The sequence below is a fragment of the Miniopterus schreibersii genome, assembly GCF_964146895.1.
Source record: "Miniopterus schreibersii genome assembly, chromosome: X".
NCBI lineage: Eukaryota > Metazoa > Chordata > Mammalia > Chiroptera > Miniopteridae > Miniopterus > Miniopterus schreibersii.
In genome coordinates, this window is record NC_138104.1 from 68,719,461 (window position 1) to 68,744,194 (window position 24,734).

The 24,734-nt window shown below is 48.8% G+C and overlaps 1 protein-coding gene across 4 annotated transcripts; it reads left to right on the top strand.

The window, feature by feature from the left end:
* Positions 1-34: 34 nt before the first annotated feature.
* On the top strand, positions 35-19,611 carry IKBKG (inhibitor of nuclear factor kappa B kinase regulatory subunit gamma). Of its 4 annotated transcripts, none has more exons than XM_081126747.1 (10): positions 35-420; positions 3,948-4,149; positions 7,301-7,512; positions 8,514-8,632; positions 11,275-11,427; positions 11,977-12,052; positions 13,175-13,318; positions 13,596-13,738; positions 13,948-14,009; positions 14,255-19,611. In XM_081126747.1, exons 2-10 carry the CDS (start codon positions 3,963-3,965, stop codon positions 14,395-14,397), a joined length of 1,239 nt encoding a protein of 412 aa, XP_080982873.1. In that variant the 5' UTR covers positions 35-420; positions 3,948-3,962; the 3' UTR covers positions 14,398-19,611. The 4 variants fall into 4 exon arrangements, with proteins under 4 accessions (XP_080982873.1, XP_080982872.1, XP_080982870.1 ...); XM_081126746.1 differs by having other exon boundaries at positions 285-420; positions 11,977-12,073; positions 14,255-19,603; XM_081126744.1 differs by having other exon boundaries at positions 333-420; positions 8,517-8,632; positions 11,977-12,073; positions 14,255-19,603.
* Positions 19,612-24,734: the final 5,123 nt, after the last annotated feature.

Consider the following 24,734-nt stretch of genomic DNA (forward strand, 5'->3'; position numbering starts at 1 on the left):
TATTAAATTGCCTCGTCGTGGCTCCTCCCCTGGTGGGGGCGGGGCGGCCGAGCGCTCGTAAGCTGGATGCCAAAGCCCGAGAGACGAGAGGGAGTGTGGGTTTGACGCGAAGAAAAGCAGCGGGTGGTGCATATCACTAGGGAGCGTACTGCGGGGCGGGCCCATGCTGGCGGGCTTGGGCTTCTTTCTAGAACAGCTTCTTTCACACCTCTCGCCGGCCCCCTGGGCGGGAGCCGGGCTTGGGTATTTTACTTCCGGATACCACAGCTACGATACCGGAAGCCGGAAGTGGGAATTTCAGCGACTGGAGAAGGGGAGAGCTGCACAGCGTAGTCCGGACTTCTTGGAGCGACGGCGCTCGAGGAGCGCTCGCGGCCCGCTGCTCCCGCCCTTCTCACATCGGATCGATTCCTCTGACAGGTGTGGTCCTCTTCCCCGAAGACAGGAAGACCGGGTACCATCGGTGGGCGTTCCGCCGCCTCCTAGATTCCCCTAGACGTCCAGGCCTCCTACTCCTGTTGGGCCCGGGTCCATTTCTACCGCCCGCTTCTAGAGCACTGGCCCAGGCGGGGCCTATGCAGGACCCAGGTTACCTTGGCAGCGAGCGGGACTGTTTTACGCTTGTCCCTCCTCCGCTGCCGCGGACTTTGACCACACCCCTAGTTTGTGAATGACTCATCTAGTTCGGAGACATTTTCTGTTCATCAAACTTGACTGCATTTGAGGTTGTTAAATTCTTTACAAAGGCCCCAATAGAGTTTGGCAGCTATCTTATCTCATGTATCTCCGTTTGCTCACTTTGCAAAACCATTAATGTCTACCCAACCTCATGCTGTTTGTGTGACTCGGGGATGATTGGGCCATTCTGGTATATTCGAAGAACAGCAAAGAGACCACTATAGCTGGAGCAGAGTGAGTGAAGTACTTGGAGAGGAAGCAATAGGGTATCAGATGGTACAGGATCTTGTAGGCACTTGTGGGAACTTTGGCCTTAAACGGAGGGCAATGAGGAGCCATAGTAGGGGTCTGATTAGAGGAGGGATGTGATTGGAATTACTTTTTAGGCTGATTTTTCTGCCAACTGTAGGGAGCAAGGTTAGGAACAGGGTGACCTATTAGGAGGTTATTGTAGTAATCCAAGTGAGAGACATGGTGCTTTGAGCATTTTATTATGAAAAATTTCCAAGATGTACAGAAGTAGGAAGAATAGTATACTAAATCCCATGTACCCACACCCCAGCTTCAATAATTATCAACTCATGGCTAATTATTATTTTCAGTAACAGCTTTGAGATACAATCCACATACTACAAAATTCACCCATTTAAAGTATACAATTCACTGTTTTTTAGTATATTCACGAAGTTTTACAACCATCACCAGTAATTCCAGAACATTTTTATTTCTTCAAAAAGAAACCCTATAGCCTTTAGCTATCACCCCGTCACTCCATCTCCCCTACCACTAAGTATCCACTAAGCTGTCTTTATATATTTGCTTATTCTATACATTTCATATGAATGAGATCATACAATATGTGGTCTTTTGTGAGTTGTTTCTTTTTCTTAGCATACTGTTTGTAAGATTTGTCCATGTTGTAGCATGTGAGCATACTAGATTTTGTTTCTTCATCAGTTGATGGACATTTGGGTTGTTTCCACTCTTTGGCTGTCATGAGTAATGCTGCTATGAGCATTTGTGTGTAGATATATGTTTTCATTTCTTTCGGGTATTTACCTAGGAGTTTCCCCATTATTTATTTATTTTTTAAAAATATATCTTTATTGATTTCAGAGAGAGGAAAGGAGAGGGAGAGAGAGAGACAGAAACACCAATGATGAGAGAGTCATTGATCGAGCCCACAACCCGAGCATGTGCCCTGGCCGGGAATCGAACCCCGATCGCCTTGATCCTAGGTCGACGCTCAACCGCTGAGCCATGCCCGGCCGGGCTCCCCATTATTTTGAAATGAATTTCAGACACCATCTGTAAATATTTCAGTATGCATCTCTAAGAAAAGACTTTGAAAAAAACATAACCACAATACCACTATTACACCCAAAACAGTTAATATTAATTGCTTAGTGTCATCAAATAGATTTTGGGATACATTTTGATAGAATTCCCTGATGGATTAGATGTGAGATACAGAGAGGAGTCAAGAAGGACTCCAGGATATTTGTCCTATTAACTGGAGGATGGATTTGCCATCAACTGACAAAAAGGAAGGCTGTGGGGAACTGGCTTTTGGGGACTGTCAGGAGTGCAGTTTTAGAGAGATTAATTTTGAAAGGAGTACTTGGTTCCAAGTGGAGGTGTTGAGTTTGAAATGTAAGTTGAGTTCAGGAAAGAGGTCTAATTTTGGGCATCATCAACATCCGTGGGAGTTAAAGCTGCAAGACTGAATGGAATTAATACTGGAGTGTCTATAGATAGAGAAGAGAGGAGATCCCAGAACATAGCCCTGGGGCACCACAACAGGGGTGGGTTGAGGAGGAGGATTCAGTGAAAAAGACTGAGCATGAGCAGCCCATGAGGTAGAAGGAAAACCAGGAGAGTGGACTGTTGTGGAAGCTTAGGGAAGGATCAGCGTGGTTGGTCAGATACTGCTGATGGGTTAGTAGAGTGTTCAGTGTAATAGTCAAATGTCCAAGCTTATCTGCTGTTAAAGCCTCCCTCAGCTTAGGCCTGGAAATTTGTATTAAGATTGGCCTCTAACTCCAGGTAGTTAGTCTCCTTGGGCAAGATTTAAAAGGGCTCCAGGCTGGTGCTGTTCCACATGGCCCACCTCTACTCTAGTTCACAAGAGAAGTGGGAACAGCTCAGCCTGTCTCTCTGCCTCACTGTCTTAGGCTGTGAGCCCAGCTCCCATTTTCAGATTGCTCAGCACATATCAGATATCAGATATCTCCCTTTGCCCCTCAGTTCCAGATAACACTCATCAGGTTTTGATTGGTCTCCTAAAAGCCCCTCTTACTAGATATATTAATCTCCTAGGGCTGCTATAAGAGATGACCACTAGCCAGGTGGCTTAAAGCAACAGAAAGTTACCCTTTCCCAGTTCTGAAGGCCAGAAGTATGAAATCAAGTATTGGCAGGGCCATGTTCCCTCCAGAGGCTAGAGGGGAGGATCTTTCCTGCCTCTTCCAGCTTCTGGTGGCTCCAGGCATTCCTTGGCTTGTGGCTACATCACTCTAGTCTCTGCCTCCACCTTCACATGGCTTTTCCTCTGTGTCTGTGTCTTCTCCTGTTTTATCTCTTATAAGGACACCTGTAATTGGATTTAGGGACCACCCTAATCCAGGATGATCTCTCAAGATCCTTTACTTAATTACATCCGCAAAGACCCTTTTTCCAAATAAGGTCATGTACACAGGTTCTAGGGGTCAGGATGTCGACATATCTTGTTGGGGGCCACCGTTCAACCCCATACACTAAGTGAGGGGCCAACACCCTTCACTACTGCTTGGAGATGTGTGTATGGGGTAGGATTCCCAGCCCACTGACACCTAGAATTCCGAGCACACTGACACCTCCCTCCAGAAATAATCCTCTCTCTAATTTGTCCCCTTTGGTGAAATTCTTAATTTCAGTTTACAGCCTGGAGACAGGTGCTAGACAGAATTCATAACCAGTGCTGAACCATGGCCTTTCCAAGTCCCACATATGGTCTGCACCTCCCTTTGGAATGGGGGTATGTATCACCTCTTAGACCAAAAAGCCCATTTTAACATCCTATTACTCTAGACAAAATGCTCGACATTCAGCTTAAAGTGTGGCCCCCAAACTGACGCACACAAAAGCAATGGAAAAAAAAAATACCTCAGGGGAGGATTAAAAACAAAAAACAAAAACAAAAAAAACCTGCCACACAGACTACACTGGTCCTGTAGGGTAAGAATTCTGCACAGGTCTGGTGTGATGCCTGTGCTGCTTTTCTCTTCCAGACCTTGACTTGTTGGATGAGCACGCCCCCCTGGAAGAGTCAGCTGTGTGAGATGGTGCAGCCCAGTGGTGGCCCGGCTGGGGACCAGGACGTGCAGGGTGAAGAATCTTCTCTGGGGAAGCCAACCATGCTCCACCTGCCTTCGGAGCAGGGTGCTCCTGAGACCTTCCAGCGCTGTCTGGAGGAGAATCAAGAGCTCCGAGGTGAGGACAGTGCGTGTGTGGAATAAAAGGTCAGGGGATCCAGCCCTGCTGGGGGAACACTTATTCTACTCACATGTGCCTCCAAGTTTACTGGGTCTGGGAGTCGGCTAGTGATTCAAACTCAGTCACTCTCCCTCTTTCTTTCAGGTAGGGTTCCCTGGAACCATATTGTGAGATGGAGATTAATGTGCAGAAAGTTTCTTTGGAGTGCTCTGAGGCCCAGAACTGGGGAAGGGAGGGACAGGGAAGAAGCAGGGGGCAGGGCAGAGAGAGAAGCTGGGCTGCAGTGCACGCCAACCCTACAGGGAGCTCTGGAGCTGGAATGACCTGTCTGAGTTGTCCCAAGTTGCTTCAACATAGCCCGGCCTTTATATTTCAATACCGATTAGTCATTAAGGGCTAGTTGTCCTGGGAAAGGGGCATGCCTGCCCTGGGAAGGGCCTGTAGGCTGCTTTGGGAAAGGGAGAAATCTTTGGCTCCTGACCCTGGGCCAGGTGCCAGGCAGCTCTGTGAAGAGCCCTCAGCTGAAGGCTGTTTTTCAGCAGCCCCCTCTCTACAAGTGGCTAGGGTTCAAGTTTTTTCCTGGCCATCCCATCCCTATTTTCATCACAGTCCCTACTCACTCACCCTCCACATCCTCACCTGTACAGGGGGCAGCTTTTTCAGGCCCCAGTTGCCGTTGTACTGTGCCCCTCAGGGAACATGGCTGTCCTTAGATGTGGTACATGCCCCCCTCCCCTGTGAGACAGCACCCCCCTCCCCCATTATATGCCTCGGGGACTCCAAATCTGGTTCACTGCTCCTTTGGTACTTATGAATAGCCTCAGGTGCCCAGGTGGCATCTATAGCTTCTCATTTACTGAGATGCTTGTGTTTCTGCTATGGGGACCTTCTAGACTGCCAAAACCAAGGCTGCAGGGAGGGGCAACACAGACTCCCCAGGTGGGTCATGGGGAATGATGGGGCACATGGCCCCTTTTGCTTCACCCCCTGGTGCATGCTGGGAACTTAGGGCTTATAAAGGTCACAGCCCCTGTGTACACCATATCCTGGAGGATGGTGCCTCATCCTTGTAGAAATTGCCCCCAAGCCAGTGTCTCACCTGTTTTCAATCAGCCATCCACTATCCTAGTGGACTGGTGGGTTGGCATGTGACACAACCAATGGAGGCCCCAGTCCTAGGGCCACTCCCCCACCTCTTTCGCTGGATAGTGTGTCCCCTGGTGGCAGGCTGTCAGTACAGGGATGTTATGTGGGGCCCTGTGCTGACAAGTCACATGCTCTGTAAGCCTCAGGGAGTGGTCCTGGCTGAGGCCCTGCAGTCAGGGACCAAACCCATGCCTGGAATATGTGTCTCTTCTTCCTGTCAAGGTGAATTGCCTTCCCTTCCAGGATGGAAGGGGTCTAGCTCAGTCAACTTGCCCCCTCCAGGGACTGTTTGGTCTTCTGGAGGCCTGGCCTGCTTTGGAGACAGCCTGTTTCGAGCAGAGAGCCAGCAAGACCTGTCTGTCTTTAGTGCACAGTCCTTCCTCCACCTCAGCACTCAGACATCTAGGGGTCATCCTGGGCACTGCAGGGTATTGAGCAGCATCTAGCACCCCTCCAGTTATGACACCAACAGTGTTCCCAGAGGTTGTCAGCTGTCTTACTGTGTTGGGGCCACATGGAGTTGGCAGCCAGGTTGGGGGATGGGGAGACAGCTCATCTTCTACTGCTATCTGTGTGGCCTCTTCTCTTCCCCAGGAGAGCACTCTGGCAAGGGGGACTCTGGGGTGAGAGTGTGGCAGGCCATCAGTACAGGGACCTTGGCACCTCCAGCTCCCCCACAGGGAGCTCAGGCTCCAGTGGCAGGCAGAGGCCTCATGGCTTCATGGCCTCCACCTGCGCTGCCTGACTCACACATACAGTAGACCCTCTGCATGCACAGATTCCCAGCTATGGATCAAAAACACTGTTTCAATCCAAGATTGGTTGAATCTGTGGATGTGAAACCCAGGGATACTGAGGGCCTACTGTATATTTATTGAAAACCCCCCACATATAAGTGGACCTGAGCAGTTCAAACCCATGGTGGTCAAGGGTCAACTGTACTTTACAATAGTTAAAACAATGAATTTGACATTTTGTGAATTTTACTTCAATGAAAAACGTTGTACATGAGCTGAGCCTCGGACAGGGGTTGGCAGGATTGCGACAGGTGGAGGTTGGTCGGGGAACAGAGTGCCCGGGGCTTTGAGCTCCTGCAGGGGAGAGTCACATGGGAGCAGTAGAGTGCAGAAGCTAGCTTTGGAGCCAGGCTCAGAAGCCACTGAAGTTCTGGTGAAAGGATGTTTTTTATCAGTAGGAACTAGTTAGGTAGTCATGGGTTTTGACTAGAGGGTGACATGAAACTACTGCCTGCCCCCATCTTATACAGCTCTGTAGTTGCTAGAACTTTTGCTCATCACTGATCAGTTTTGTCACCCCTGATGGTCTTCTGCTGCCTGGGGTGTCCCCTGGATGTGTGGCTCTCCTTTCCACAGCCTCTGCTGATTGTCTGGCATTTGTAATGGTCATCCTTTAGTCTGGTGAGAGCAGAACTGGCTGTTTCTTGAATTTGTGTTGTGCGCTGGGTACTTTGTCTGCTTTTTCATCTAACCCTCCTCATCCTGTGAGGTGGGTACGATTGCCCCTGTTGAACATATAAATGAGGATGGTGAATCTCAGAGAGGCGAGCATCTAGTCCACTTCAAGCCTTCTGACCCTCTCAGGCTGCAGCTAGCAATGTCATAGGGAAGTTTGCCCTGGTGGCTATCTCCTGAGTCTGCAGGTAGGTTAGGACCTCCTGATGCCAAAGACAGTGAGTAACCCGAGTGTTCTAGGGCAGGCATGCCTCTGACCCCACCAGAATACAAATGAGTTCCAGAGTCACTTACAAATAAAGTCACATTTGGCACACATTTCTAAGTGAAGCTGATATGTTCAATATTTTGTTGGAGAAATTTAGGGGCATATCATTAGCATAATTGGTTTTGAAATGTTTCATGAAATAAGTGTTTCGAAGCCATCTCTCTGTGTGAGAGGCAGCACGGTGTTATGGGGAGGGCAAAGAGGGGCTGGCCAGGCTGACTGCCAGGGCTCCCCTCCCCTATGCTTTCTCCTCTGCTACCAGATGCCATTCGGCAGAGCAACCAGATGCTGCGGGAGTGCTGTGAGGAGCTGCAGCGTTTTCAAGGCAGCCAGAGGGAGGAGAAGGAGTTCCTCATGCAGAAATTCCAAGAGGCCAGGAAACTGGTGGAGAGACTGAATCTGGAGAAGCTTGACTTGAAGAGGCAGAGGGAGCAGGCCCTGCAGGAGGTGGAGCACCTAAAGAGATGCCAACAGGTAGCCAAGGGGGCAGGACAGGCCCTTTCCCAGGAGTGGGCGAGCTAGGGGATCTGGCCACCTGTGCTACCTGCCATGTGCGTTCTGAAAACCCACAGGGATGCCAGTGTTTCCAGAGGGGTTTCCAAGATTACCTTCAGGAGTGGTGGTTATTATAGAGGGTTTACTGCACAGGAGTCAGGAGGGAAGGACTGAGCCTCAACCCTGGGCTGGAGCAGCCTGAGGTCAAAGAGGACCTGGGTCCGGATAGTTTGATGAGGGAGATCAGGCAATGGGGAGTTTGGAGAACTCTTTTTTTTTTTTTTTAATATATCTTTATTGATTTCAGAGAGAGGAAAGGAGAGGGAGAGAAGGAGATAGAAACATCAATGATGAGAGAGTCATTGATCGGCTACAGCCCACAACCAGGGCATGTGCCCTGACCGGGAATCGAACCCCGATCGTCTGGATCCTAGGTCAATGCTCAACAGCTGAGCCACGCCTGGCCGGGCAGTTTGGAGAACTCTTAAATTTTGTCACTGGTAGAGATCTGGAAACAGTGTCAGTCTACCTTACCTTCTAGTGGCCCCGGGCCTGTGGAACGGAGCATGTACTTTTGTCGCTGTCTTTGTGTCTCGCCTCGCTTGGCATCTAGTCTCAGAGAGGCTGAGAGATTCCTGTGGGGCTCAGTCCTCACGACCTGGTTGTCAGCCTTATGAGACTTGAGGCCCCTCTGTGTTCCACTGTCCCTGGGTTTCATCATGCCCCGTCCGCAGAGATGAGGCGGGGCTTGGGAATATGGGCTCATGGGATTCGATCCCTTTTCACTACTTCAGTTACCTTGCTGGGGTTGGGAAACTTCTGGAGGTGAGAGGTGAGATGAGTAGGGATGCCAGACTTAGGAGGGAAGCCCTCAGGGGACATGTCTTAGCGCTTGCAGGCTGCCCCAGGGTTTGGGGCCACCAGGGGTGGGCAGTTGGTGAGAAAGCATTGCTGACAGAAAGTGGCTTTTTTTCATGTAGCAGATGGCTGAGGACAAGGCCTCGGTGAAAGCCCAGGTGACATCCTTGCTGGGGGAGCTCCAGGAGAGCCAGAGTCGCTTGGAGGCTGCCACCAAGGATCGGCAGGCTTTGGAGGGCAGGTGAGCGAGGAGGGAAAACCCACCCTGGAGGCCTCTGTCGGGGCACCTGAGAAGAATGAGGCTGTTTAGGAGCCTCTGGGGGTTCATCTGTGAGAGGATGGACTGCAGGACTTGGTGAGTGAGCACATGGGCATTGGGGCAGGTGCTTAGCTGAGCTATGAACCAGGCGTCTGGGGCCTGGGTCCTAGCAGCACTTCTGGGCTTTCTCACCTTCTGCTGGAGTTTGAATTATTTCCTTAGGGGACATTTTCAGGGGTCAAGAGCATAGCCATGATCCACAGAGAGCCTCTGGAAGCACTTCCAGTGCCCTCATGGCTGAGATTTATTACATGGAAAGGGCACAGGTCAGGGGTAGAAAACCCCAGGCCTTAGGTTTGCTGGTTTGCTCCCTCCCTCCATCCTGTGAGAGGCACTGAGCTCTCCCTTCTTTAGCAGTGAAAAATGCATCACTGCAAATCCAGGGAACCCACTTGGCATCCAGCGCCCTGGGTTTTATTGGGGGCTGGTCATGTGAGCCCCCTGTGCCAGGCATGCACCAAATTTTCCATCTCCCAGAAGAAAGCAGGTGCTTTGCATAAATCACCCTATTGTGCAAGCAGTCCAGACACAGGGAGCACTGTTATCACTAGGGAAAGCATCATGTCAGCCTAGGGGACTTCACCAGCCCACTGCCCAGGTGCCACCTGAGGACCAACCTTGCAAGCAGCACCTCCGAAGCTGGTCTCCTCAGGCCTGCCAGTTGCTCTTTTCTGTAAAGGGGAGGTCCCCATAAGTGAGGTCACTGGGTCAAAGGGCATGGATTTTCTATGGTTCCATGCCACCTAGCTGCTGCCCTCCAGAAGGATGTCCTGCTGACAGGGGTGGCCCCAGCTCTCCCAGTGCAGTAGTGATCAAGATGCACTGGGTGATGTCAAGGACACCCTCCTGAAAGCGGCCAGAGGAGCAGTCAGGAGTTTTCCCCTCCCATCAGTGGAGCGATATGGAAGACAGTGTGAATGCGCTTCCACCTAGAAATCAGACTGAGAGGGAAGGCATCGGAAGGCTGAGCCTCCTTGTCTCTGGCTCGTCCCATTCTGGTGTTTTCGCCTGTATACTCTTCTGTACCTCAGTGTTTCTAAAATCACGTGTTGTTTTTAGAACAGTTTGGCGTCTCTCTTGCCTATCTTTTCTCTGTGCACATAAAAGGAGCTGCTGGAGGACTGACGCTGTCAGTGCAGTTTTACAGCTAACTCAGGTCACTTAACCACCCTGCGGGGGCGTTTACTCTGGTGATTATAGGCTCTTGGGCGGCCTCTTTTCCTGTTCCTCCCCAATGTGGTTGAGCATATAATTGCTGAGCTGGACTGCTCAGGGCACAAAGCCTTGCTTGCATCTCAGATCATTCGGTGTGGCCATTTAAACAGCTTCAAACTTCATACACATGGTTGCCCTCTGAGCCCCTGGCCTGTCACATTGGAATGGCCCTCCCCGTTTCCTAGGACCCTGGCAGGTAGCAGTTCCATCTGGGGATGATGGTAACAGCACCGAACTTTTATCCGAACACAGATGGAAATGTGTGTTCAATATATTTGGACAGGTGTGGAAAAACAGACCAGTGAAAACCCCCAGTAACCTCCCCCCACCCAGAAACACTAACTGTTACCCTCACTGTGGGGACTGTGGAAGGCCTCAGGACATCAGGATGACATGGCTGGAACCTGGAACTGGAGAATTAGGGTGTTATGAGTGTGGAGATGGGAGATTGGGGACTGGGGGGCAATACGGGGCCTGGATCAGAAGATCCAGGGGAGAAGAGATGAGCTGTTATAGCGGGAGTGTAGAGGGAAAGAGGAATTCTCTGCCGAGGCTATTGCTGTCTCCTAGGCAGGCAGGTGGGAGCCTCTCCTTACAGGTGTGGATGTTTGACCTCCAAATGAGCCATTGACATGGGCCAGCCACCTCCTTGCCACTTCTAGAACAGTGCCTGGGAGGGAAAGAGTTGCCTGAGCACACCGACTCTGCCTCCTCTTCCAGCTGCCCCACCCCATTTCTTACCTTGCCCCCACCCCCTTCTAGAAAGGCTTATTTTTGCTCGCTGCCTTCACTTCCTCTCCTCCCAGTCTTTCCTGACTCCTCCACTGAGACTGTTCTGGCTGGGGCCCCCAGCACCCACCTGTTGGAACCTAACAGGTGGTTCCTGGGAACTCCTCTCCCCTGGCCCCAGCAGCATCCTCTTCTGGGATCACTACTTTCACCTTTGAAGGGGCTTCCATAATGGAAGTCTTCAGGCTGAACCTGAGCCCCAGGTCTCCTTGCCACCTGCACTTGATTGCTAGACAAGCCCCTGCATTGATACAAACATGTTGTTGCTAACCTGGTGCCCTGCAGTTGTCCCTGTCTCCAGTGACAGTGCCTCCTCCTTTCTCACAGTGTGTTGGGTCTGCACTGTGTTAGGTCTGCATTGACAGGATGTTCTGAACCACGACTCCTCCCCATGCCCTACACCCAGTGCCCTTCCTCTCCCCTCAGACTGCAGAGCTTCTAGTGCTCTCTGGCTTCCACCTTCCTTCTGCTGGCAGTCCTTCTCAGCACAGCAGGGATCCTGTGCGCACCCTCGTTCCTGCTGGGGGCCCTACCATGACCTCCCTGTTCCCCCATGCCAGGGCCCGGGCAGCCAGTGAGCAAGCCCGGCAGCTGGAGAGCGAGCGGGAGGCACTGCAGCAGCAGCACAGCGTGCAGGTGGACCAGTTGCGCATGCAGAACCAGAGCATGGAGGCTGCTCTGCGCATGGAGCGCCAGACTGCCTCAGAGGAGAAGTGAGTGGGTGCCCAACATGGCAGGGATGGAGACCAGAGGGAAGTTGATGGCTTTCTACCTTAGGAGGATCCCTTCTAGGGACTGTCTGTGGCTGAGGGCCGGATTTGTTCCCTTACCATTAGCACACCCAAATGATTCATCTTTAAATGATAACATTCTTTATTCTCCAGTCCACATTCAGACTCTACTATTTGGCCCATATATTAACAGCATCTGGTCCAGTATTCTTCATTCATTTTGTTGGTGTGCCTTTTAATAGTCCTGCCTTTCTATGTTTTTCATGAAGTTGACTTTTTTTAAAGAGTGCAGGACAGTTCCATTTTATTATAAACATTTCTTTTCATACTTGAAAGTATGTTAGTTTTAAGGAAAATTATACTAACTATTTAGCCAAGTCTGCGTCGGAGCTGATAGCCTTTAAGGCACAAATGCGCCCTGGGAGCCCCCTTTGGGTTTGTGGAAGGAAGAAAGGGTGGAATTAGAAGCAGGAAAAGCTGTGGCTGGTCCAGGACAAGGTGGTTTCTCCAGCAAAAGCTCCTTTTTCTTAGGCGGAAGCTGGCCCAGCTACAGGTAGCCTATCACCAGCTCTTCCAAGATTATGACAATCACATCAAGAGCAGCATGGTAAGCAGCGAGCGAAACCGAGTGAGTATGGCAGGGACATCCCGAGGACTGCCTAGGACTGAGCTTGCCCTGGTTCCTCTCCCATTGGGCCTGCTCTCCCAAATTCGGGGATATTAGCTTTCGGGAGGGATACTGGACTTGTCCTAGAGTTTTGTCAGGGCTGCCGTGTGATGGCTCAGGGCAGGCCACGAGGAGATGGGGAACTTGGGCTGTGCTGCTTCCTGCCTATGGCGGACTGGGTTGGGTCTCTGGATGCCCCCTCCATGGGCTGAGTCCTCTTGCTAGCCATCACCAGTTTGGCTCCTGGCTCTAATTTCCCCAGGAATGTTTCCATTCTAGTGTTGAAGTTGGCTGGGAGCCCTTTTCTAGTTTGTCCGTATTAAACCTGTACTGGGTTTGGTTTCTAGCAATCACATTTTAAGAAGGAGCTTGTCATACATGAAGGTACCCAGAAGAGACTTACAAGGGTAAAGCCTGAAACAGGTTATACAGGAAGAGTTAAATACAAAACTGTGGCCCTTTGATGAGGGAAGGCTGGGTGGTGGTTGTGCGTGCATCTGTGCATGTGTCTGTTTGTTTGTGTGTGTGCCCATGTGTTTGTACTGTGTCTGAGTGCACCTGTGTATGTGTTTCTGTGTGTGTGTCTGAGTGTGTATGTCTGTGTGTGAGTGCATATGTGAGTGTGTGTGTGTCTATATGTGGACTGTCTGTGAGGGACCAGAAGACCTTTGACCAGATGGCAGAGTGGAAGGACTGCTGGGTGTTGGCTTAGCGGGCACATGGTGGGTTGTTAGTTTGGGAGACCAGTCAGCGTGGAGTGGGCAGCCTCAGGAGGGAGTGTGGCCCCTGTCCTTTGAACGGTTGGAGGTGGGCTGTCCAGCTGGGGATTCTGGGAAGGGAATGTCAGCCTGGGTGGGAGGTTGTGCCAGATGACCTCAGAGGTCCTCTTTAGCCTCCACCTTTCCTGTGCCCTGCACACACATCTTGTGGTTGGCTGGCCAGCTGGGTCTGATCTTTTGTTCCTCTTGGTTCTTCTCGCCTGAAGTAGCAGCCAGCCTGGTGGTGGCATGGCCCCAGCCCTGCGCCAGCTTGGCTTTGTCAGCTCCCCTTTCCCATCCCTAGGGAATGCAGCTGGAAGATCTCAAGCAGCAGCTCCAGCAGGCCGAGGAGGCCCTGGTGGCTAAACAGGAAGTGATCGACAAGCTGAAAGAAGAGGCTGAGCAGCACAAGATTGTGATGGAGACTGTTCCAGTGCTGAAGGCCCAGGTGAGGGCTCTGTGTGGTCTACATGTGGGTGAGCAGACCAAGCCCACTGATGCTGACACCTGGCATATCTCTGGTATCATTTTGCAGTGGCTTCTTGGAAGCCCTTGAGCCCCTTGCACTGTTCCTTGACCTCTCAGTGCACTTGGGGACTCTTTCTGTGCCATGGGCTGTGGGAGGGTAGGAGCGGGATCTGCCTTCCCCTTCTGGTGCTCAGCACGGAGTGTCCAATGAGTGGCTGATGGGTGGTGGGCACATTCCCCTCTCTTGGCTTTGCCAGGCGGATATCTATGAGGCAGATTTCCAGGCTGAGAGACAGGCCCGGGAGAAGCTGGCCGAGAAGAAGGAGCTCTTGCAGGAGCAGCTGGAGCAGCTGCAGCGGGAGTATAGCAGGTTGAAGACCAGCTGTCAGGAGTCTGCCAGGTAGGCCTTGGAGCACATGCTCCATGAAGAGGCGTATGGGTGCCGTGGGGCCTCCAGTAGTAAGCGCAAGAGACTGAGTGCTCCTGGCTAGTTGGTAGGCTGAGCTGGCCCTCCGTCTCCCCTCCTGGTGCCCCTGTCCTTCCATTAGCTTTGTACACCACTCGGAACTTGGCTTGCACATACTGATTGGATGGTTTCTCTTCTCAAAGGATTGAGGATATGAGGAAACGGCATGTAGAAGTCTCCCAGCCCCCCTTGGCCCCTGCCCCAGGTGAGTGAGCTGCAGGGGAAGGGGTAGGGGAGGGCAGGGTGCTGGCAGCATGGGGAGCCTGGGTGGTGGGAGCTTGAATTGGCTGCCCCTCCTCATCAGTACCCCCCATCCTAGGGTTGGGATGCTAAAGGGAGGGTGCTAGTGGTGGTGACCCTGGTAGTTGGATCAATTGTCCCTCAAGTACTTTCTGTCCCCTTCCCTACCTGCAGTTTGTGCTATAACTGGTGTCTATTCTCTTTCTGTAGCTCACCAGTCCTTTCACTCTGCCTTGCCCAGCCAGAGGAGAAGCCCCCCGGAGGAGCCACCTGACTTCTGTTGCCCCAAGTGCCAGTACCAGGCCCCTGATATGGACACCCTGCAGATACATGTCATGGAGTGCATTCAGTAGGGCCACCTGCTGATGACCAGCCTAGGACAGTGCAATCTGTGCTTTCCTCTCCTACCTGCCTAGTCCTGAATTACAGGCTAGGTGACGAAGAGCAGGCCACTTCTTTGAGCCCCAAGAGCTAGCTGCAGGGACTTATGCTTCAGCTTCCCTATCTGCTAGTTTGCCTCTTTTAGGGTACATGGAATCCCAGCTAGGCTTGATGCTTTGCTCTTTCTATTTGTTCTGTCTGCTTGAACCACTTGCCTCTTGGACTCTCTCTTCCACCTCCGCTGGGGAAGTCAAGAATCAAGGCCAGGGCTCTCAGAGAGAACTTCTCAGCCTGAGATGGGAGGGGTCCCTTCCAGCCCAGCTCTAGCCCACTGGGGTGCCGGCGCGCTTGTGCGCTGTGTGCTATTCCACTGGGAGGCTGCACCACGGCATTTGCATTGTTGCCAGTCTTTTTATTGTCATAAATAACTCTGCAGCGAAAATCCATGTGCATCAATTATGTGTGTCTTTGGGTCAGATTCTTAGAAGCAGCTGCACTGATCATCTGCAAATGGGTTAGATCGTCCCACTACCCCCCAGTGTGGTTTCCTACTCTCTCCTCGTTCCCCATAGCCTTATCCCAGTGAGAGGTGTCAACCTGTGGGCTTTTGCCATCCGCCAGGCATGTACTTCTCTGTTAAGTGTGAGCTTGAGCCCTGGCCAGTGTGGGTCAGTGTTTAGAGCATCAGCCTGTGCACCGATGGGTCATGGGTTCGATTCCCAGTCAAGGGCACATACCAGGGTTGCAGGTTTGATCCCCGGCCTGGTCGGGGCTTGTGCAGGGGGCAGCCAATCGATGTGTCTCTCTCACATTGATGTCTGCCTCCCTCCCTCCCTCATCACTCTCTCTAAAAAGCGATGGAAAAGATATCCTCTGATGAGGATTAAAAAAAAAAGTGAGCTTGAGCATCTTTCAGAGCTTCAGGGGTCCTTTTTAATTCTGGCTTGAATGGCTTGTTTGTATTTCTTGCCCGTTTTTCTCTTGGGCCATTAGTCTTTTGTTTCTTGGTTTGCAGCAGCTCTTTGGTCATTAGTGGGATCAGCTCTTCTGTGTGGTGAGAGTTGCAATGATCTTTTCCTGCTGTGAGTTTGTACGCGTGTTTTGGACTTAAACTTTGTTATCTTTGTGTAGTCACATTTACCCACCTTTCCTCCACTGCTTTGGGTTTGGAGTTGGGGCCACCTAGGAATATTTCCTAGGATGTCAAAGCCATGGGCATTAACCCTGCAATGTTGCAAAAGAAAGGACGTTGAAAGTGGAGGAAGAATATACATCATTTACTCCTTGGTGCCCTGGCCCTTGGTCCTGCCTTCCTCTAAGCTCCCCTGGGTAGGATTGGAATGTTGCAAATCCATCCCTGGGCTTTCTCACAGTGTTTTCTGTTATTTGTCAGTGAGAGGGTTGACTAAAAGTAGGATTTAAGTCTAGTGCTGGAAGATGCCTAGCAGGCCATTCTGAAAACAAGCCTGGACTGGGGGGTTTCTTGGCATCTCCAGGGGTGGGAGTACTTCCATTTCCTGAAGCCCAGGTGTCTAAGTGCAGATTGTAGTTGGGGAAAAAATTAAAGGCACAGTCAGGTGCTGTATTTCAATCCTAATCCGGCAGTTTTTTTCAAGAGCACTTGATTTTTGGAGATGTATTAGTTTCACCATGGCTGCTGTAACAAATGACCGAAAGCTTGGTGACTTAAAACACCAGGAATTTGCCCTGGCCAGGTGGCTCAGTTGGTTGGAGTGTCATCCCATGCACCAAAAGTGTGCGGGTTTAATTCCCTGTCAGAGCACATGCCTGGGTTGTGGGTTCGATCCCCGATCGGGGCACATATGGGAGGCAACTGATTGATGTTTCTCTCCCTCTCTCCCTCTCTCCCTCTCTCCCTCTCTCCCTCTCTCCCTCTCTCCCTCTCTCCCTCTCTCCCTCTCTCCCTCTCTCTCTCTCCCTCTCCTACTCTCTCCCTTCCTCTCTCTAAAAATCAAAACATATCCTCAGGTGGGGATTAAAAACACACACACCAGGAATTCATTCTTTCACAGCTTTGGAGGCCAGAAGCCTGAAATCCAGCTGTGGGCAGGGTTGGTTCCTTCTGAAGAATCAGTCCAGGCCTCTGTCCCAGCTTCTGGTGGCAGCCCTTGGTGTTCTTTGCTTGGTAGATGCATCATTCCACTCTTTGCCTCCATGGTTACATGGCTTCTTCTCTGATGGTATCTCCTCTTCTGTCTCTTACAAGGACACAAGTCATTGGATTTAAGGCCCACCTATGTCATCCAGGAGGATCTCAGCTCAGGGTGCTTACCTTCATTACATCCACAAAGACCATTTTTCCAAATAAGGTCACATTCACAAGTTCTGGGAGTCAGCACCTGTGTATATCTTTTGAGGCCACCAATTCAACCTAGTATGGGGGCATTTTCTGGAGTGCACAGATTAGGACAAGTGCAGTCACAGACAGGCGTCTCCAGGACCTGCAGCTATGTGAGAGGGCATGTTCTCCAGGGTGATGATGGCCAGTGGGCTGCAGAGGCAGATGGTGCTCTATGGCAAGGAAAGCTTGAGTTTGGTGTGGGCCAGGTCCTTGCAGGCATGGGGACTGTTGTTCCTTAGGACTTTCTGTCTCCAGCTGATCGCTGCTACTGGAGCCAGCAGATGTGGGTGGGAGAAGGGGGTAGGCTGCAGTACGATGGGGCTGTTGGACCGCCTGTGCCCTAAGTGGTGGCTACTGGCTGTCTAGGGATGGGCTTTGTGCTTCTAACAGGGTGAACAAAGGCGTGTAGGAGCCCTTCTCTGACCAGCTCCCTCTTCTGAAAGGGGTTTCAGAGAAAGAAAGTGAAACACAGGAGCAGTGAGAGAGGTGGACATTCTCTTCCTGGGAACTTTCCTCAGGCTTTATTGGTGGCACCCATGTGGGCCGCACAACAGCAGCAGCTGGGAGCTTTACACATGTTCCTGCCTGGGTCCTGGACCACCCGAGTCAGGGTCTGGGCAGTGGCTGGGAACTGTTGCTCTTGCGAACCTTCTCTTCTGCCTCCTTCCTTCCGTAGGGCCAACTCCACACGCCACACCAGAGATTTTGAACCAGGCTGTTTGCCAAGAAGAGAGAGATTCTGCTTTCTTCCTTTCTGGCTTTACTTAGGTTGGGCTTCCAGAACAAGTGGTGGGATTCTTCCTGTGAGGGGAGTAGCCTGCATTCCTTATTAGCTGTGGCCCCTGATTTTCATGATCCTGGCTTTGGGAGATAGCTAGCTAGCTAGAAGCACATCCTGCGAGAACCAATGTTATTCCCTGTTGCTCACACACATGCCCCCTCTGTTACCTGCTGCTCGATGCTCAAGAGAAATCCAGATGGCCAGTAAAATAAGCACAATAAGAAAGCATTTCTTTTTCACTAGTAACTAAAACAACACAGACTCCAACGAAACTAAAAGTAATTTCAGAGCGCAACAAATGAAGACTTCTGGTGCCCTGCTGGCGACGTGCAGTGGAAAGGCCTGTGACGCCACTCCTGTGTGGACCAGTTTAGTGGAATGGAACATCCTCAGCCTGTTTAACTGTAAGACAGTCAGGTACACACAGTGACTTTGGCATTGTAGAGGTGCTCACTGCACCATCTGATTTGTAGCTGCCAAAAGTGAAAGAAGAGGCTACACTTTTGGACCAGATGGGCCTGTGCAGCCAGTTTTGTGAACATCTTATGATACGGAACACACTCTGTAGCATGTTGGTGTGAAAAAGCCAGTAGACAAAACTAAGTATAAGGTGTGACCCCAGTAAAAAACTAAAAGCTGCAGATGCATACCCTGCTACCATTTGGGTGGGAAATGGTATTGTCATTGTACTTTTTAAAATAACAAGGCCTTGTCTCTTAGGGATGCAAACTGCAGTACTTACGTGTGAAATTTTATGATGCTATATTAAGTGAGCTGTGAGAGCATTCACAATTTTTCTATATAAAAGTTTGTATAACATTAGGAATATCTGCTCTTTGAATACTTGGTAAAACTACTTAGACCTAATGGATTTCATGTGGATGAGGGTAGATTTTAAACCACTGATTCAATTTCCTTGAAATTGAACTTAGTTGTACTCAGGTATTTCTTGAGTAAGTTATATTTTCCTAGAACAATGTTCAGTTAATCACTTTTCAAATTTACTGCAATAAATTTATTCTATCATTAGAAATCTCTGCTATACCTATATTATGTACTGTTTACTCCTAACATTTCTATTCAGGTCTAACTTTAAAAAATCCCTCTTTCCAAATGTTTTTTTCTCTTTTTGAAGATGTCTAGGAAATCCTTTTAAAAATGTTCCAGCCCTGGCTGGTGTGACTCAGTGGGTCAGAGTGTTGTCCCATGCACCGTAAGGTTGGTTCCTGGTTAGGACACATACCTGGGTTGGGGGTTCGATCCCCAGTCACAGTGTATGTGGGGGGCAACCAATCGATGTTTCTCTCTCACATGGATGTTTCTCTCCCTTCCCCTTCCTCCCACACCGGTTTGTGCTTTTCAAGCTCCTGTTCATGCTTTTCAAGCTTCTCTACCCAAACACACAGGAGGCAGGGTGTGGGCAGTGAGCAGTATAATAGGCCACAAATGTATATTCCATAGCTATTTTAACCAGTCCCCTATGTATAGGCCTTTATGCTGTTCTCATTTCTCAGTATTATAAATAGTGCTGAAATGAATGTCTTGGTACATTTGTTTTTGTGCAATAGATATTTAGAAGGGGCATTGTTAGATTGAAGTATAAGCCCTTTTAAAAGTATTTGATACATATCACCAAATTGCCTCCCGAAGTTTGCACCAATTTGAACTCTAACCAATAGTGCATGAAAGTCACCATTTTCCTACATCCCATCTCACATAGAATATGTACAGGCTTTTACATCTTTGTAAAACCAAATACACATAGTGACCAAAATCATATCTCAGTGCTGTTCCACTTTCCTTTTGATTTTAATGTAATTGAATGATAATGTGTATGACATTTGCCCAGTGGCATCTCATCTTCTGAGGACTGTCTATTTGGGACAGTCATGTTTTTCCTATTGATTGGTAAATGCTCTGCACATGTTCAGAATATCCAGTCTTTATCGTAATTGGAAAATACTTTTCCTACTCATTGCTTTATTTTTAACTTTGTCCAAAGTCCTTTTGTATACATAAATTAAAAATGTAAATGTATTCAAGTGATCAGTTAGTTTAAAATTTCTTTTTTGTTTTTGTGTGTTTATTTTGGTCTAAAATATTACAGATGTCCCTTTAAGTGATCAGTTTCTTCATTATGTTCTCTGGATGTTGTGTCCTATGAAAAATTGATGATAAAATGAAAAGTCTTCACTCACAAGATCCTTTAGCTCTTTAACATTTTAATCTACCGGACATTTATTTCAGTGATAAAGGGCATTGGGATCTAATTTGTTTTCTCTCCAAAGTTTTAGTCAGATGTCCCAGCACCATTTATTGAATAACCCATATTGCCCCCCTGAGTTGAAATGTCATCTTCACCAAATTATAAATCCCATCTGGGTTTATTCTTGCATAGTTGTTCTTCCAGCTAATTTAGGTCGGGTGATTCCAGGATGGCCTGTCTGAGGGAAGGATACAGTAGGTGAGGTAGGGAATGGGGTAAGGAGACAGAGACAGAGAAGAGAGAGAGAGACAGAGAAGAGAGAGAGAGATCCAAGCAGAAAAAACTCATTTCTTCGGAATGTTGGGAGCAAGGCTTACAGAACTCTCAGCTAGGTGACATTTTGGAGGGATCTGTGGTTCTCCAAGTCTTCCAAAAAAAAATCTCAGGTATCCCCATGACAACTGGGAGGAAATTGGTCCTCTTGTGTTCATGACAGAGACAGGGTGAGTTGGGAATCCAACTACCATTGTAATTTTAAACTTTCAGAATGCTTTTCTGAGTTGGAGAGTTGGGTTTCCTTGGCATCTCAACACTGGCTACATGCACCAAGGGACCCCACCAGCAAGGTCGGGGAGAGGCCAGAAGGTGCCTTTTGGGTCTAGAGACCATCAGAAGTGCCTGTCTACCCAGGGGTCACCTTTAAAAATGGTTTCACGGCAGCCTCTACCCAAATCCCAGAGTTTGCCTTCAGAAAACACTTGGTCCCAGTTGCCCACTGGTGACAGCTGGGTTCTCTGCTTCCCTCTCCTGCAATGTGAATGGGAATTTCTCAGCTTTCCCCAACTGGACACAGTAAGTAACTGCTAATCACAAAAACCACCTCGCATTTTCTGAGTGTGTGGCTTGATGAAGAGTGTCATCAAGAAGTGATGGCATTCTCACCTTCTGCTTGTGGAAGGATGATTTGTTGGGTGGAACGAAAGAGGTTCCTGTGACTTCTAAGAGAAAAAGTCTGCAATTGGAGGGTATTGTCACTAGGTGGCAGTATATGCACGGGTTGTGACTTCATGGCACACTCAGTGGGCTTGTGAGCCAAGTGGGGAGAGAGATGGGTGCCCCTTCAAACTCCTGCGTGAACCATGGCATGTGAACACTGCTCAGGCCATAGACTTAGCTGTTGACTTCACAAAGAACATTCCTAGTTCGAGTGAAGAGAATGGATTCACCACCATATCTCAACATGTGCATATGACAATAATCACAACAGTGTGGCTGAGTGTCTTCCAAGTGATGGACGTAAGGGTAGCCTATCCCAAGTGCTCTGCTACAGGAAGGCCTTTGCAGTCTCCCCTGGAAAGGCAGGGGTTCTGTGTCCCCGACCCTTGAATGTAGGCTGGCTTATGACTAATTGCACCAGGGCCGAGTCATGGAGGGTAGCACCGCTTCTGGATTGTTCCCTGGAATATGTGCTCTGGGAACCCTGAGCTGCCTGTAAGAAGATGGGCCACCCTGAGGCAGCTATGCTGTGAAGAAGCCACGCTGCATGGAGAGGCCGCGTGGAGGTGCTCTGGTCCACAGAGCCCCAGCTTTCCAGTCATCCCAGAACAACAGGACACATACGAGTGAGTGAGCCCTCAGAGGATTCTGGCTCACACCTGCTGAGTCTTCCCAGCAGAGGCTCCAGACATCGTAGAGCAGAGACAACACACCTCCACTACCCTCTATCCCATGTCCTGACCCACAGAATCTTTGATCTGTGTGCACAACATGTGGCTGTTTTAAGTCACTTACGTTTTGGGGTGATTTCTTATGCAGACATAGTCACTGGAACGAATAGCGATGGCTGCAACAGCAAAACAACAAAATTTGGTTGCTAATCTTTACACGACACTGGCTTTGTATGGGTCCTTATTCCAAGCACTTTAGTTACATTCACTTGAATTACTTCTCAAGACAACCCTGCCAGGGAGGTATTCTTACCGTCTCCAGTCCCCAGACCCAAAAGCCTAGGTCCAGAGCTGGTAGGTTATTGGTCAAAGGTCACCTAGCTCTCAAGTAAAGGGGCTTCAACTGAATCCTTGCAGCCTGGCTAGAGAGCCCATGCTCAGAGCCACTGTGTACGTGGCAGGCTGCTTCTGATTCTTCTTCCAGCACCCCAACCTGCACTGGGTGGACAGTGAGGCCATGGGCCAGAGGGAAATGCCAGAGGATGCATTCAGATTTCAGTTTTTATTTAGGAAATTTGCCGAGGGACTCTAGAGAGACGAACGAAAAGCTTCACTCCCAAAATGGAAAGAATGGGTGTCACCTCTCTGGTGCAAAGAGGAGGCCGGGATTGACGTGATTTTATTATCTTAGAGTCTAGGACACCCTTCAGACATTCCTGTGCAACCACCCAGACCCGAGAGTCTGATCGAGTGGCAGTGTGTCTCAGGGCAGCAAGGGAAGAGATTAACAAAAAGATTAGAAGCGATTTAAATGAAAACAACAGTTCTTATTTCAGACACTCTCCATGAAGTGCACGCTTTTCTTCTGAGCAGGTGATGCTTGATTACATTAAGTAAATTGCTCCCAAAGGTAACCTCTTGCTGTCCTGCGTGCCTGACACCACATGAGCAGGGCAGGAGAAACAGAGAGCAGGTCCAGTCTAGAGTGCCCAGGAGAAAATCAGAATTTGTTCAGGACAGGGGAGGCTGAGCCAGGATGAGTAGAGAATGCTGGTACACAGTATAGCCCCGCCCTGGAACCTATCAGTCTTCCCTGATTCCCTCCCTGACACCATTCAAAGGCTCCTTACTGTCCCAACTTCCTCACATGGATGTGTATATACAAACACACTCTTAATACTCATTGGTTCTTCATTTAAAAGCTGACAAGTGCCCTAAGTCAAAACATTCCATGATACAAAAGCATAAAAGGCGGGGATTGTAATTCACAGACATGGCCTTTCCCCAGTCCTTTCCTCTGGTGGGTAGAATTTAAAGATGTCCACACAGATTCCAATCCCTGTTGTGTACACCCTGTATAATCGCCTCCCGTCGAGGGCAGAAGGAGCAGTGAATATGATGGCACTAGTAACCTGTGCCAGGTGTGCTGGCTGCCGTCTCCAGCCCGCTGCTGATTTGGATATTGAACCATGTTAGGTAGGCAATTTATTTACTTACTTTTCCTTTTCTGTTCTTTTTTAAAATCATTTTTTAATTTCTCAATTACAGCTGACTTACAATATTATATTAGTTTCAGGTGTACACCCCAGTGATTAGACATTATAAAACTTATTAAGTGATCATCATGAAAAACCTCATACCCATCTGACACCATATATACTTATTAGAATATTATTGACTATATTCCCTATGTTGTACCTTACACCCCTGTGACTGCACTGTAACTACTAACTTGTACTTCTAAATCCCTTTGCCCTTTTCACCCATCTGGCTACCATCAAAATGTTCTCTGTATCTATGAGTCTGTTTCTGTTCTGCTTGTTCATTTATTTTGTTTTGTTGTTTGTTTTTGTTGTTGTTTGTTTTTAAAATATAACATTTTGAAAAATTTATCTTTAATGTTGAAAATATTACAGATGTCCCCTTTTCTCCCCTCTGAGCCCTCCCACCCCGCACCCACTCCCCACCCCAGGCCTTCACCATGCTATTGTCTGTGTTCATGGGTTATGCGTATAAATTCTTTGGTTAATCTCTCCCCAGCCACCCACCCACCCCCACCTTCCCTCTGAGATTCGTCAGTCTGTTCCATGTTTCCATGCCTCTGGTTCTACTTTATTCATCAGTTTATTTTGTTCATTAGATTCCTTGTTCATTTATTTTGATTTTTAGATTCAACTGTTGATAGAATGCATTTATTGCCATTTTATTGTTCATATTTTTTATCTCCCCCCCCACCCCCGGTTTCTCTTCTTAAAGAATACCTTTTAACATTTCATGTAATACTGTTTTGGTGGTGATGAATTTCCTTTACCTTTTTGTTGTCTGGGAAGCTCTTTATCTGACCCTCAGTTCTAAATGATAGCTTTGCTGGGTAGAGTAATCTTGGTTGTAGGTTCTTGCTTTTCATCACTTTGAGTATTTCTTGCCGTTCCCTTCTGGCCTGCAAAGTTTCTGTTGAGAAATCAGCTGACAGTGGTATGGGCGCTCTCTTGTAGGTAACAAACTGCTTTTCTCGTGCTGCTTTTAAGATTCTCTCTCTGTCTTTAACCTTTTGCATTTTAACTATGATGTATCTTGGTGTGGGCCTCTTTGGGTTCATCTTGTTTGGGACTCTCTGTGCTTCCTGGACTTGTACGTCTATTTCTTTCACCAGGTAATGGACATTTTCTGTCATTATTTTTTCAAATAGGCTATCAATTTTTTGGTCCTTCTCTTTGCCTCACAGCATCCTCATGATGTGAATGTTGGCATGCTTGAATTTGTCCCAGAGGCTCCTTACATTATCTTCATTTTTTTGTATTCGTTTTTCTTTTTCCTCTTCTGATTGGGTGTTTCTTGCTTCCTTATATTCCAAATCGTTGATTTGATTCTTGGAGTCCTCTACTCTACTGTTGATTCCCTGTAAATTATTCTTCATTCCAGGTAGCATTTCCTTCATTTCTGACTGGTCCTTTTCTATGTTGTTGATGTTCTCACTAAGTTTCTTGACATTCTCACTAAGTTTCTTGACGTTCTCACTAAGTTCCTTGAAGTTCTCAGTAAGTTCCTTGAGCATCCTTATAACCATTGTTTTGAACTTGAACTCTGTATCTGGTAGTTTTCTTGCTTCCACTTCACTTAGTTCTTTTTCTGGAGATGTCTCCTGTTCTTTCATTTGTAACATGTTTCTTTGTCTCCACATTTTGGCTGCTTCCCTGTGCTTGTTTCTATGTATTAGGTGGATCTGCTATATCTCCCGGACTTCACAGAGTGGCCTGGTGTAGTAGGTGTCCTGCAGGGCCCAGTGGATCATC